The sequence below is a fragment of the Artemia sp. Qi Xiang Cuo genome, chromosome 9 (assembly GCF_049724085.1).
Source record: "Artemia sp. Qi Xiang Cuo chromosome 9, ASM4972408v1, whole genome shotgun sequence".
Lineage (NCBI taxonomy): Eukaryota > Metazoa > Arthropoda > Branchiopoda > Anostraca > Artemiidae > Artemia > Artemia sp. Qi Xiang Cuo.
In genome coordinates, this window is record NC_142802.1 from 1,704,044 (window position 1) to 1,720,022 (window position 15,979).

General features: G+C 35.3%; 1 protein-coding gene and 1 non-coding gene across 3 annotated transcripts in view; one reads left to right on the plus strand and one right to left on the minus strand.

The window, feature by feature from the left end:
* The window catches only part of LOC148948208 (long-chain specific acyl-CoA dehydrogenase, mitochondrial-like), a 52,101-nt gene that overhangs the window by 25,306 nt on the left and 10,816 nt on the right, over positions 1-15,979 (minus strand). Inside the window, exons 2-3 of one of the 2 annotated variants that reach the window (XM_089094204.1) lie at positions 8,614-8,784; positions 6,500-6,637 (exon numbers count right to left, since the gene is read on the minus strand). In XM_089094204.1, coding sequence (XP_088950330.1) covers positions 6,500-6,637; positions 8,614-8,784 — 309 coding nt within the window. Of the gene's footprint in view, positions 1-6,499; positions 6,638-8,457; positions 8,469-8,613; positions 8,785-15,979 lie in introns of those variants that run through there. The other variant, XM_089094206.1, reaches the window with a different exon arrangement.
* TRNAT-AGU (transfer RNA threonine (anticodon AGU)) lies at positions 14,351-14,424 on the plus strand. The gene has a single exon. It is a non-coding gene; the product is annotated as a tRNA-Thr (tRNA).

Here is a 15,979-nt window from a genome sequence, read left to right on the forward strand (position 1 = left end):
CAGTTGAAAAAAATGGTTTTTTTTGTATTTTTTAATTTCTGATCGTTCTTTTAAATAATGCTGGAAAATCCGACGTCCCCTTCATAGCAATTTCCCTTCCCCCATGAAAAGATCCTCCCACGTAACCCCCGACCCCCACAACTACAAGAAAAAATCCCCCCTGAAAACTTCTGTATACTTTCCAATAACCAATACTATATGTACACACTGGGCAAATTCATAACTTGCAGACCTTCCCTCGGGGACTGTGGGGGATTAAGTCATCTTCAAAGACATAGTTATTGTATTTTTCGACCATGGTGAACAAAATGGATATCTCAAAATTTTGATCGGGTGACTTTGGGAAAAAATAAGCGTGGGAGGTGGCCTAGTTGCCCTCCATTTTTTTGTACACTTAAAAAGGGCACTAGAACTTCCATGATCTTACTGGCAAAAAATACAAAATTCCAAATTTTTGCAGATAGGAGCTTGAAACTTCTATAGCAGTGTACTCTGATAAGCTGAATCTGATGGTGTGTTCTATGACGTTTAGAGGGTATTTGATCTTTTTTCGAAAATAAGGCAAATTTTTTCAGGCGCGTAACTTTTGATGGGTAAGACTAAACATGAGGAGACTTATATATTTGAAATCAGCATTAAAATATGATTCTTTTGATGTATTTATTGGTATCAAAACTTGGTATCAAAATAGAGTTAATTACTTAGGTTAAAACCAACAAAGCAACAAGACCCCTAAATTATCTTATATCTATATCATAGGTAGCGCAATAGCGCTGCCTAAGTAAAGAACTATGTTGGCACAATGTATAATATATTTATTTTCTTTGTCTTAGACCAGGGCACTTCGTATCGAAGGAGTTGTCGTAGAAGCTTCGAAAAGAGCTCATTCGATTGGAAATTGGAGTGGCCAGTGCCCATTTTAATAGTCAAAAGTGATTAGAGAGCCACTAGCCCCCCCCCCCCACGCCCATCATTCCCCCAAACACATCCAATCAAAATTTTGAGATAGCCATTTTTTTCAGCGTAGTTGATTTCCAGATAGAAAATATATTTCTGAGGAAGTCACTCCCCCACAACCCTTAAGGCAAGGGTTTTAAGCTATGCCCTGGGGATATATAAGAACGATTTTGGCACAATGTATTATTTATTATTTTTTTTATTTTTTCCTTATTTTTTTCCTTTAGGCACTTTGTATCGAAGAAGTTGTCGTAGAAACTTCGAAAAGGGCTCAATCAATTAGAAATTGGAGTGGCTTGTGCCCTTTTTAATAGTCAAAATTGATTGGAAGGCAACTAACACCCCTTCCACGCCCACCTTTTTCCGAAACACATCCAATAAAATTTTAAGATAGCCATTTTGTTCACCGTAGTTGATTTCCAAATAAAAAATATGTTTTTGAGGAGGTCACTCCTCCACAACCCTCAGAGCAAGGGTTTTAATTTATGCCCTGGGGGCATATAAGAACGATGTTGGCACAATATATTATCTTTTTCTTCCTTTAGACCAGGACACTTCGTATCGAAGAAGTGGTCGTAGAAACTTCGAAAAGGGCTCAATCAATTGGAAATTGGAGTGGCTTGTGCCCTTTTTAATATTCGAAAGTGATTGGAAGGCAACTAACACCCCTGCCACGCCCAACCTTTCCCGAAACACATCCAATAAAAAATTGAAGATAGCCATTTTGTTCACCGTAGTTGATTTCCAGATAGAAAATGTGTTTTTGAGGAGGTCACTCCTCCACAACCCTCAGGGCAAGGGTTTTAATTTATGCCCTGGGGCATATAAGAACGATGTTGGCACAATTTATTATCTTTTTTTTTCCTTTAGACCAGGGCACTTCGTATCGAAGAAGTTGTCGTAGAAACTTCGAAAAAGGGCTCATTCAATTGAAAATCGGAGTGGCTTGTGCCCTTTTTCATAGTCGAAAGTTATTGGAAGGCAACTGACACCCCTTCCACGCCCACCATTTCCCCAAACACATCCAATCAAAATTTTGAGATAGACATTTTGTTCAGCGTAGTTGATTTCCAGATAGAAATTATGTTTTTGAGGAGGATACTTCCCCACAGCCCACAGGGCAAGGGTTGTAAGTTATGTCCTTGATGCATATCGGGTTTTTATAGAAAGTTTTCTCGTAGAAACTTCAAAAAAAGGCTCAGTCGATTGGAAATGCAAAGGGCAAGTGCTCTTTTTAATAGTCGGATGGGATTGGAGGGCAACTAAACCCCCTCTCAAGCCCACCATTTTCTCCAAAACATACAATAAAAATTCTGAGAGAGCCATTTTGTTCAACGTAGTTGAAAGTTCCAGAAATTGTGTTTTTGAGGAGGACACTCCCCCACAGCCCTCAGGGCAAGGGTTGTAAGTTATGCCCTGGGGGCATATAAGGTTTTTACAGAACGCGTTATCGTAGAAACTTCAAAAAGGGCTCATTAGATTGGAAATTGAAATGGCTAGGTCTCTTGTTAATTGTCGAGAGTAATTGAAAGGCAAATAAAACCCCTTCCACGTTCATCATTTCCCCAAACTCATTCAATCAAAATTTTAAGATAGCCTTTTTGTTCCTCGCAGTTTAAAGTTCAGGAAATTATATCTTTGAGCAGGGCACTCCCCCCACAGTCTTTAGGGCAAGGGTTATAAGTTATGCCCTGGGGGCATTTAAATTTTTATTGAAATCCTTGTCGTAGAAACTTCAAAAAGGGCTCATTTGATTGGAAATTCAAAGTTCTAGTGCCCTTTTTAATAGCCGAAAGTGATTTGAGGGCAACTAAACCCCCTCTCACGCCCACCTTCCCCCCAAACACATCCAATCAAAATTTTTAGACAGACATTGCGCTCAGTGTAATTGATTTCCACATAGCAAATATGTTTTTGAGCAGGACACTCCCCCACAGCCCTCAGGGCAAGGGTTGTGAGTTATGCCCTGGGGGCATATAAGGTTTTTATAGAAAGCTTTGTCGTAGAAACTTCAAAAAAGGCTCATTCGATGGGAAATTCAAAGGTCTAGTGCCCTTTTTAATAGTCGAAAGTGATGGAAGGGCAACCAACCCCCCTCTCACGCACACCTTTTCCCCAAACACATCCAATCAAAACTTTAAGATAGTCATTTTGTGCCCCAAAAACAGCCACCATTTCCCCAAAAACATCCAATCAAAATTTTGAGATAGCTATTTTGTTCCACGCAGTTTAAAGTTCAGGAAATTATACCTTTGATTAGAACACTCCCCCACAGTCTTCAGGGCAAGGGTTGTAAATTATTCCCTGGGGGCATTTAAGTTTTATTTGAAATCTTTGTCGTAGAAAATTGAAAAAGGAATCATTCGATTGGAAATTCAAAGTGCTTGTGTCCTTTTTAATAGTCTCGAAAGTGATTTGAGAGCAACTAACCCCCCTCTCATGCCCACCTTTTCCCAAACACATCCAATCAAAATTTTTAGATAGCCATTTTATTCAACGTAGTTGAAAGTTTTGGAAATTAGGTCTTTAAGGATGACAACCCCTCCACACCCACATCCTTCATGGAACAGGTTTTATTTTATGCCCTGGGGGCATATTGGAAATTAAGTTATGCCCATATGGGGGGGGATTGGAAATTCAAAGTGCTTGTGTCCTTTTTAATAGTCTCGAAAGTGATTTGAGAGCAACTAACCCCCCTCTCATGCCCACCTTTTCCCAAACACATCCAATCAAAATTTTTAGATTACCATTTTACTCAACATAGTTGAAAATTTCGGAACTTAGGTGTTTAAGGATGACAAACCCTACACCCCCCTCCTCCTTGGAAAGGGTTGTAAGTAATGCCCATGGTGCATATAAATTTTTTTATAGAAAGCGCTGTCGTAGAAACTTCGAATAGGGCTCATTCGATTTAAAATTGAATGGGCTAGAGCCCTTTTAATATTCAAAAGTGATCGTAAAGTAACACACTCCCATCCCATGCCCAACATTTCACCAAACACAAATAAGCAAAATTTTGAGACATCCATTTTATTCGCCGGGGTCGAAAGTTCTGGAAATTAGGTGTTTTAGGATGATAACCCCATCAGAGCACTTTACATAATTTGCACTTTACTGAAAAAAATACTAGAGGTAGGTACAATTCGTCTAACACTTCAGCTAAAAAAAAGACATGGTACAATAAATAAAAGGAAGCAGACAAAATAATCATGGATGCAGCAATAGCTGCACCCTAGTAAAGAGCAAACCATGGCACATAGTAACCAAAAGTTTAAAAATGCCTAGTGAGAAAAAATTACCATTTGTAGCTGATTAAGGATTGTAACTATTATTAGGTCAATCGTAATAGTCAAATGTTATTTTGCAAACAAATTTAAAGGAATTTTGGGAAAGAGCCTGAAGAGCCCCCCCCCCTCAAAAACCTTGAACAACAAGGAAAGTCACTTTTTTTGCATGGGTAGCACCTATGTGTCCTCTTTTTTTCTTCTTCTGCTTCCTTTTGCTTCTTCGTCGCTAGCGGGGCAATGGAACACCATATAGAGTTGTTTAAGGACTCATTTAACAGCTAATTTTTATATCTAATCACCTTACACAAATTCGACTTGATAAAGCCCACGTAAAGTACCATATCTGGTACTTTACATCTGATATGGTAAGTAAAGTACCATGTCTGGTACATATCTGGTAACCAAAAAGTCTGCTTTGTCATTTCTGCAATTGATAGACTGGGAAGAATTAAAAGGGTACTACCATAGTCTCCAAGGTTGAAAACCCTATGCTTGAGGTTTAAATCCCCCCTCTTATACATTTGCCTGCCAGCACCCTTAATATTTTTCATAAACCGTCTATTGACTAGCAGAACTAACAGGCTACTGCAGCATCAAAGAGAGCTACTTAAGGTCTCATTTAAAAGCTAATTCTCATATCTACGTGCTTTTTAAAAGTTCGTCTCGATAATACCGTCATAAAGGGTCATGTGACACCAAAAGTGGCATTTTATGGTGCCATATCTGGAGCGCAAAGGCTAGGAAGCACGAAAAGGGTACTGTCTCCATGATCGAAAACCTGAAACCCGAGTTTTAAAATCCTCCCTTCTGTACTCTCCCTCCCATTCCACTAGTGAGTGTGGTTAATTGCGGGCTGACTAGCAGAAGTAGTAGGCTATTTCAGCATCGTAGAGAGATGCTTAACGACTATTGATAATATCTATGTGCTTTTTGTAAATTTGTCTCCATATCTCTATAAAAAAAATGTTGTATATTGCACCAAAAATAGTATTTTTGGTGCAATATCTCGAGTAGAAATGCTGGGAAGCATAAAGAGTATATTATACAAATCTATATGATCGAAAACCAATAGCCAGAGGTTTACAATTCCTGCTTTTTAACGCTAAACCTCTCAGTCCCTTTAGGAGCCATAATAAAGAGCAAACCACAGCCCATAGCAACCGAAAATTTAAGAGCGCTTTTTAAAAACAAAACTGTCTAGGGAGAAAAACTGCCGTTTGAAGCTGATTCAGAAACAGTAATCATTTTTTCGATTAACCTTAATAGGAAGAGTTTGTTACGAATAGAAATATATAGAAATTTTGAAAAAGAGGCTGAAATCCCTCGAAAATGCTTAAACCTTGAGAGCTCGCCATTGTCTCTTCTTCTTTGTCTCTTGTTCAACGCAAATAAAGACCTTAAGCTGTAGCTTGCAATTATCAAATCTTGACATTTTTGCTCACTTCTGTTTTTTTTACACTTTTTTTTTGCCGAATATTTTGAGTCACCTAAAAATATGGAAGTCCAAGAAGTAATAAGTAACAGAGCATACTTTCTTAGGAGAAACTCAAATTTTCGCAGTAATAGAGTAGAAAAATTGCAAGAGTAATGACATCAAGTTTTGTAAGTTAAATCAACTTCACATCTAAAACTTGTTTAATGTCCTTCGGTTTTCTAAAATCTCTATATACTGATTTTATGGCAGATGAAAGACTACTGAGAGCCTTATAAATCATATTTTATTTTCTGCAGTCTATTTAGGGACTTTTCTGCTCCTAATCAGGTTTTGTTGCGCTGATTTTGTGATTTCAGTAAAGCGTCAATTTTTCAGAATTCTACAAAGAGTCAGTTTATTTGAACCAATGTTACAAAACTGCGAAGCAATAATATTTGTTCTGTTTCATCTTCGCTCTTTACTTCCATCGTAAATTTATTTTTATTAACTAATATTCCTAAGGCTAGAAACGATATATTACAATTAACTTTCTAATCTGGTATGAATTTTATAAATTAAATTAATATTATCAACTACAGAATAAATTTGGGCAGAACAGCCGAGGGTAGGCGAGGTCATAGTTATATAGTGTATATTTCAAACAAAAAGAAGCCTATACCACGGTATGCGAAAGTACATTTCATTAAAAAATAATAATGACACTATGTTATCAAGCGGGACTGTCGGAAGGATACCATCGGCTTATTTGGGTTACGGTACTTCAAATCTCTTAAGCATGTATATCGTTATAATAGGGGATAATCAATTCCTCATAACTTACTGTTCTTCCATACAGATAGCAGCATGTAAATAGCTTCCGCCGATGCCACCAACTTCTGCAGGAGTGGCAACGCCTAAAATCCCATATTCGCCGGCTGCAAGCCATGTGTCTCTATCTGAATAGCCGGTCTTTTCCCAGCTAGAATAAAAAGTAACTAGAATAAACAACAATCAATATCAATGTGAAAACTATAGAAAAAATTTGAGTCGAGTCTATTTATGGTCAACTTTAGTCGAAGGCTCGCTAGGACACGTAGGATGACAGATTGCCAAAGATTGTCCTTTTCAGTCAACCATCTAGGGCCAAACGAAAACCAGGTCTACCCCAAATAGGATGGTTAGAGGTTGTGAGATGGGATTTAAAGGAAATTGGAGCTTCTTGAGAGGGTGTAAAGCAATGGCGGATCCAGGATTTTTTTAGGGGGGGGGTCACAAAATAGGTTGATCCGATAAACTTGCGTTAGCAGCAAGTTTAATCAACGCAAACTTGCGTTAATTAAGTAAATTACACTATTTTAGACTATTTTAGGGGGGCGCGTCCCCTCGCCCCCCCTGGACCGCCATCGGTGTGAAGAGGGAAGCTCTGAATAGATAGGGATGAAGAATGGACGTGCGTAGGTTTGTGACCAAAGACGGTTTGGTGCTGAAATGAGTTGTTAGTAGTAGTAATAGTCAATACATAAAATGAAGGATATGAACACTGGTCAGCAGCGTTTATGGTAAACATAAAATTACTAGTCTTTAAGGGAAAGTGGTACCAGACACAACTTTTGGGGATTGCTCTAGTGTTGGCTTTTGTTTCCATGGTTACATCATTGTTTGCAAATCTGTTTAGAGATGAGTTTCTGAAACTCCTGACAAGTCTAGTTCAAAACGCTGGAATTTGTCAGTCAAAGCGTCAATAGGATAGTTGTCTATCATAACTTTTCCACTTCTTTCAGATTTTGTGTAGATTTTTTTTTAAGCGCGTTGGGTAATTTGAACTAAATAAAAAGTTCAGATAGTTGCCCTACAGCAACTTTTAATGCGAAGTTCAACAATGTAGCTACAAATATTCCTAGCACTCACAGTATCTGTGAAAGTTTTCTTTAATTACTTGTGTGGAAATTCTGGCATTCCAGAAAGAAAAAAAACATCCAAAAACTATACGCAAAAGCATTGGATACTTCAATAAATCTTACAACATTTTTGAATTTAGCTTAAGGAAAAACATTCTGAATTGTGAAGCTTGTTTTCTTAACTTTAAAATAGACAAAAATGGTAAAAAAGAAAATTTACACAACTTATCCTAAAAACTAAGATTAATAGTACATTCTTGAAAACAGAAGCAAAATCGGAGCAAAAAAAGTCGAAAAGAATCATCCACTCATCCTTATATAACAAAATAAAAGGCTAAACTACGCCGATCAGTTTAACTATCAAATCACAGGTAAAAATTGCGCAACCAAATTGAACAGTATAACTACTACTACCATTACAAATATTTGTAGTACTAGTAGTTCCCACTACTAATAGTAGTACTAGTAGCACTACTGCCACTATTAGCAGTAGTAGTAGTACTACTAGTACTGCTATCAGTAGTAGGAATCTTCTACTACTGGCAGCTCATCGCAGCTTCAAGGCACTTAAGGCAAGTACAGCTACGCAAACTCCTCCTTTAACCAACTCCGTTCAGTGCTTCACTTTTTACTACCTTCCATAAAGTTCCTACATCCTACATTTGGGGTATCTGATGAGGAAAAGTATTTATATTTTCACAATCACTATATTTTTTTCATACTGTCGTTTGTCTGTTTCCCTCCCTATTGTACATGAGAGGCTTTGTAAGGTCAGTTTGATACCTCAAGGGATTAAAAAGAAAAAATTATTACCTTTTGTATTTCTCATGATCATGACGAAAGTTTTTTTTCATATTTGTCCAGAATTATTATAGCAGCAACATTAATACAGAAATATTACTTAGCCATCTTGGGAGCCGCTTTTTATGGAACTTTCATATTTGTCCATAATTATTATAGCACCAAAAATAATGTAAAAGTATTACTACCGGTTTTTATGGAACCTTCATATTTGTCCATGATTATTATAGCAACAAAAATAATGCAAAAATATTACTTAGCCATCTTGGGAGCAACTTCTTTTTGGAAAAACTTCCGAGCCGTTTCACGGAATGCATCGTGTTCCGTGTCAAATATCTCTCTCGAGCCTATGTCCATCAGACTTTGCATTTGAGACGGGGCAGGACGGAGCTTCTTTCCCTCATTTGCTGAAGCATGATGACACAACCTAAAACAACAGAACGTTGTTCAAGTTCAAAGCTATTTTGACATAAACTTCCTCACCTCAATCAACATATTTAGGAAAATATGATCTTGTCAGATCCTCTTGATGCTGAGATAAGCTTTTTTCCAAGCTTACGGGTTATCCGTCGAACCACCCTTGGAAGGATTTTTTGTTTTAATGCTAGTTTCCTTTTTTTTATTTATTTATTCATTTATTTTTTTTGCTAGGTTACTATTATTTTTTTTTATATTGTATTATTTATTTGTATGAAACATTTAAAGAGGTTTACAACCCATGGAGTGGCTTAATTTTCTGAATTGTTTGGTTTATTGAGTTTTAATTTGCACGTATCTGCTCATGTTTTGTACGTGTTTTTTTTTTCTTTCATTTTCATTCTTTTTGTTATACTCCATCGTCATGCTTTGTATTTTTCCATCGTCAGGCTGTCAGTGACGAAAATCAATTGCAATAAGCTACAATGAACGCAGAGCTTATATTATGACCTTAGACTTTGTGAGAATTTCAATTCTGGGAAATTTTCTGCCCACAGGGAATCTAAATTATGTTATCTTCTCAATTTAATTTTATGCATTGTGGAGTCTAGTAATACATAATCTTTGAAAAAATCTAACTAAGACTAATATGCAAACGTATATGAGCCCACAGCCTCAAACAGGCAAAATTCCCCCCATCCCAAAAAGAAACATGATTACTATACTGTCTAGTTACGCATATGCATAGATTATAACAAATAGCAAACTTGTACAGCAAATTAAAAGAACAATCCATGTTCCTAAAACAAAGTTTATTATGTATTTTCGCTTTGTTCATTCTTTAAAAGCTTCATTTGCTGCAGAAACAGAATATATCCATATCACAAATGTTTATTCTTCGGACCAGATGACATATATTATATATATATATATATATATATATATATATATATATATATATATATTATATATCGGCATGCGGCAGGCTTCTATATATGAATGCCGTTTTTTCACTCATCAATGTACTAAGATCTTACATCTTTTGTCAGAAAACGCTTAAAAGTGAAATCTTTGAACTAAGATCTTACATCTTTGGTCTTTTTTGTGCAAACGTCTTTCATCATTCTGCTCTGATCAACCGTCTGAGAAGAATGATGAGTAGATCATCAATGTTCTCTCATCGCTGTTCTATATGGCAGAACAATGGTGGTCTTCACACTTTTTGCTAACATCAGTGAGCTGTAAGATCTTAGAACAAAGATGAGTTAAAAAACGATATTCTTTGCAGAAAGATGTAAGATCTTAGTGCTAAAAAACGGGCCTATGGATTCTCATTGTCACTTGTCTTCTAACCGCAAATAATTTTAGACAATTTTCAAAGATATTTGATTATTGAAGCTAGTCCGATTTCTAACAACGATATCTACTAAGCTTCAAACTTTAAAGTTTTTGAATTGTTGCAATCCCTTGTTAAAATATAAACAAATATTTTTGCAATTACCAGCGACCGGGCCCTGGCACTCAGCGCGCTTCTATATATGGATTCTCATTGTCGCTTGTCTTCTAACCACTGACAATTTGCTGTCTTTTCATACTGTGGTCCTGGCCCCGGCACTCGGCACGCAGCAGGCTTCTTTATATGGATTCTCATTGTCGCTTGTCTTTTTACAGTAGACAAATTGAGATAATTTTTCAAAGATATTTTATTATTAAAGCAAGTCCGATTTCTAACAACGATATCTACGATATCTTCAAACTTTTGGTTTTCTTTTTTTTTGAATTGTGGTAATTCCTTGCTAAAATATATACAAATATTTTTGCAATTACCAGTTTTTTGCTCTTTATACAATTTAATGTCTTTTCATACTGGGTCTGTTCAAAGATATTTGATTATTGAAGCTAGTCCGATTTCTAACAACGATATCTACTAAGCTTGAAACTGAAACTTTTGGTTTTCTTTTTTTTAAGGTTTTTGAATTGTTGCAATCCCTTGTAAAAATATAACCCAATATTTTGCAATAACCAGTTTTTGCTCTTTAAGCAATTTAATATAAACTTAGCTATACATGAAAATCTTCAATTTTTCCACATAAGTGACGTCATTGCAATACTGATGTATATAAAAATGACGTCAATCATATAAACACTTTTTTTCCTAAATTAAGGCTCTTAACGAACTGTCTCAAACTACTGAGATATTTAGATCGTTTTTTGTTTTTTGTTTTTTTACCCCAGAATATCCCAGGATGCCAATTTTCCCGAAAAAATATGGAGCCGTTTTTGAGAAAAAATAAATAAATGAACAATTATTGCTTGCTCACTTATAAAAATAGTATATATATATATATATATATATATATATATATATATATATATATATATATATATATATATATATATATATATATATATATATATATATATTATATATATATATATATATATATATATAATATATATATATATGTATATATATATATATGTATATATATATATATATATATATATATATATATATATATATATATATATATATATATATAATGAAGCTATAATTGAACAAATTAAACGGTACAACGAGAAAGTTTCTTCCCACCCTTGGTACCGTTTGCTAAGGCAGTAAATCGCTGTCCATTTAATTTTATTTGCACATTTCTTGTCATATTTAGTCTTTTTACCATCTCTTGTCATATTTAGACTAGTTGATCGAGTCCGTTGGTTTTGAATTGAAGTTATCAAGTATTTTGCTGTAGGTTAGGTTAGTTGAATTGAAGTTATCAATCATATTGCTTATGTTTCTTCAGTACTTGGGAGTTTAAAAAGTAAAATTTCTTACGTACCTGCAGTGCAGTGTATAATTGAGTTTTTGTTTCTCGTCTTTGTTATTTGTTCGATTATGTGTAATGTGTTGTAATTTATTTTTGTGTGTGTTTTTTCTTGTCTAGTGATACTCCGTCTTTTGTACCTTTTTTTGACGGGTAATAAATAAATAAATAAATATATATATATATATATATATGTATATACGAGAGTATATATATATATATATATATATATATATATATATATATATATATATAGCCCTAGACCATTTACTAAAGTTTGTCTATTTTTTTTGTTTACTGTTATCTTTTGTGCTTATTTCTCATCAATAGTTGGTTCATAATACCAAATAAAGCCAAACTTTTGTGCATAGTTTAGGGCTATATCTGGCCCCATTAGGAGAGGGAGGCGTAATTGTGACTCAAGCAATTATTATAGTTGAGAAAGCATTGATTGGAGAATCTGATACTACTACCGATACTAACAATTCACTGCAACACTAAGCCGTCTGAGGCTAACAGAGCTGCGCTGCTCCCCCTCCACCCCATACCGCTCAAAGCTTCACTCTTTGCCCCCCTTCCATGTGGTTTTGATTTCCTCTAAGTCCCTTCTTGTGACCTCCGCTTACCCCATTCGGGAATGATCTGCTTTGAGCCCAGATGGATGGCCAAAAGACACAATCTTTGGCAGTCTGTCATCCATAAATTTCATTATGGCCCTAAAAGTGGGATCAAACTTTGATATACGGCCAGTCAAACGAGTTCACAAAAATTATCCTTACAAATTTCCTTTGGAAATCATTTAACACATTTTCCTCAGCCTTTCGAAGCACCAAAGTTTCAGACTTGACCTCTGTCATGACCATGGCTCCCAATATTGTAATCTTTAGTTCCGTTAGTTATTTCCCTATTATTTACAAAGTTTTCTCAGCTGCGAATAAACCAACATCCTAGGCATTGGATATTCTACTTTTTTACACCTTCACTGCATCCACTCGCTTTCTGCGGGTGGATGTGGTTCAATCCAACTTTCTAGGGCTATACTGAGAGAAAGGTTGAGATGGCTAGGACACATTCTGCGGATGAAGGATGACAGATTGCCGAAGATCACCCTTTTAGGCCAACCATCTAGAGCTAAACGGAAAGCAGGTTATTCACAGTCAGTGTGAGAGGATGCCGTAAGGAAAGATTCAAGGGAAATGGGAACTTCCTGGGAGGGTGTAAAGAGGGAGGCTTTGAATAGATTAGGATGGAGGAGGAGCGTGCGTAGCTGTGTTGCGGCTTGGTGCCTCAAGCGGCTTGGTGCTGCGGTGAGTTGTTAGCAGTAGTAGCACTGAATCCACCATCCTTGCAGATAATACTACCCAGGTTGTTCAAGCCTTAATTATTCCTAGTCTTCTTAATAGTATTACTATCCCTAAGCCTATTCTTGCACACTGAACCTTTCATTCATTTCGCAAACTGTTTTATCAACAACAGTAATCCTCTGCATCATCCAAGTCTAGGTTATTTTACCTTACCATTTGATATCATGTTATCGTAGGATAAGCCGATAAACCCCTTAAACTAATCCATACAAACAGGCATACGACACAGCACTACTCAACTCCTGGTTCCACAACGAAACTAGACAAGATAGGATTTTTATATGATAAATGACTATCATAGGCCTACGTCCACATGGGCCTAATTTGCACTTATAGACTCAATAAACACACAAACACACATAAAAAAACAAGCAAATATAATGTTTTTTTTTTTTTTTATCAAAATGTCAAAAGAATCAAAACTTGCAGTATTAAAAGATAACAAGACAAATAAAAAACACAAGGACAACTCTTGTGATTAAAAAAAAAACACAATTTAGTTTAAACACAATTGCACTTATAGACTCAATAAACACACACAAACACATAAAAAAAACAACCAAATATAATGTTTTTTTTTTTTTTCAAAATGTCAAAAGAATCAAAACTTGCAGTATTAAAAGATAACAAGACAAATAAAAAACACAGCACTACTCAACTCCTGGTTCCACAACGAAACTAGACAAGATAGGATTTTTATATGATAAATGACTATCATAGGCCTACGTCCACATGGGCCTAATTTGCACTTATAGACTCAATAAACACACACACACACATAAAAAAACAAGCAAATATAATGTTGTTGTTTTTTTATCAAAATGTCAAAAGAATCAAAACTTGCAGTATTAAAAGATAACAAGACAAATAAAAAACACAAGGACAACTCTTTTGATTAAAAAAAAACACAATTTAGTTTAAAAAAAACTGTAAAAGAAAGCTAAAAAATCTGTAAAATAAATATTAAGCAATTGTAAGGTAAAGGGGGGAGGGGAGGTTCGCTTATTTAACAATATCAACAATGTACAGGACAAAAGTTATTCAATATATTTCAGTGATAATTTTATTGGGGTAAGAAGAGGGGATTCTTGTTGAAGCAGAACGAGGGAAGCAAGGTAGAAGGGGGGAAAACTAGTAACCTCACTTCCTACCTTACCCGCGGCAATATTATTTCATAATGTATTTCTTTTCCTCCTCTTACCTCTGCCCTATATTGAGCCTTGACCGTCCTGTCATCCACAGGCAACAGACATATACACCATTTGTCCGTGTATCTACGCCACGGCCTCTCTTTAGCTAGCCTATCCTATAGTACTGAACAAATTAACTAGTGCCAAATTCCATTACATTAAACATCAATTTAAAGTTATTTCACTTAAACATTCAAGGCGCCATGGCTTAGTTGGTTAAAGCGCCTGCCTAGTAAGCAGGAGATCATGGGTTCGAATCCCATTGGTGCCTTTTTACATCATATAGAATAACCAACCCAAAAATTACGTTTTGCAATTGGTTTGATGAATAAAACAAAGAAATACTCGAATTTTTAATAACAAAAGTTTTCCAATCAAAGTAAACTGACAAGAGAAAAAGGTACTTGTTAAGAATCCAGAAAACAAGCGGGAATGACCGCATCAAAATGTCAAAGATGCTAGATGAAAAACAGGTTTTCACTGCATAGTGAGGTATTGTTCACTCCATGACAAAGATTTAAAATTTAGTTTTTTCGGGTTGAAGGGGCAAAAAAAGGTACCTAGGTTAGGTTATGCATTTAATATAGCTATGCTTTACCCCCACCCCAACCCCCTAATGTGCAAATATATATCCCAAATTTGTTTCTGAACTATTATATTTTCATCATATTTTGTTTCATTTCATTAGCATTAACTAAACTTCGCTTATCGCGTGTTTACTGGATTTTAAGCAAGTAATGAGAAAAAATAAGCCTATATAAGGGTTCAAAAATGCTACAAACAAAAAGTCAACCTCAAGTGAACAGACATTACAATGAATAAAAAAAGAAAATAAAATCCAAATTAAACAGGAAAAAAACATATATGGAGAGAATTTCCCCCTAAATCAGTCACTTTTGGGTTACACAGACCCAGAAGATATTTTCAATTAGTAACTTTTTCGTTTTTTTTTTCTTTATGTGCCCAATTAGACAAGGAAATTTATATAAGGAGAAAGTAAAACTTTTAAAAAATACGACAATACAGGCGAATTATACAAAATGCAGGATATCAAACCATCCATAATAATAGGCGGTAAGTGAAGAACTGCCTTTGTTAACAGAAACAGAAGCTCTGAAAAAAATGATAGCATTTATACATCAAAAGCATTCATTTTTTATGGCTAATTTTTGTACTGTGAATTTACCAGCCAAAATTTACTAGCATAAGAAAATTTGTATATTTTTAGAAAAACAGGGAGATACTCAGAGAAAGATATGCAATCTTTGAGAAAATGACAGTTTAAATTTCGACATATCTGAGAGCCCTAGTGCATAGGCTCCAAGCCCCTATCTACAAAAATATGAAATTTCACATTTTTTTCCCGAGAGGGTAGGCCACAGATGCGATTTTATTTATTGTTTTGTTCTTTTTTTTCGGGACTGGTTATATTGAACCAGTGGTTGTAGAATTTTGTGTAAGGGCTGATTCAAGTTCATTCCAGTGTCTTTTTTAAGCAGCAGAAGCTATCATGCCTCAGGAAAGTGCTAATTCCTGCTATTTATTCTAATAAAAACAATTTTAACCTGAAAATTGTAAAAATGCTATTGACATTTGTCTTTCTAAACACACATACACTATCTATATAAACGAGCAATAATTGTATATTTATGTATGTATGTATTTTTTCTCTACAACGGCTCCATAATGTTTTCGGGAAAATTGGCATCTTAAGATATTCTGGCCTAAAAAAAAACGATCTAGATAGGTCAGAAGTTTGAGAAAATTCGTTAAGAGCCATTTTTTTAAGAAAAAAAATATGTTAGTGACGTCACATTTATATACAT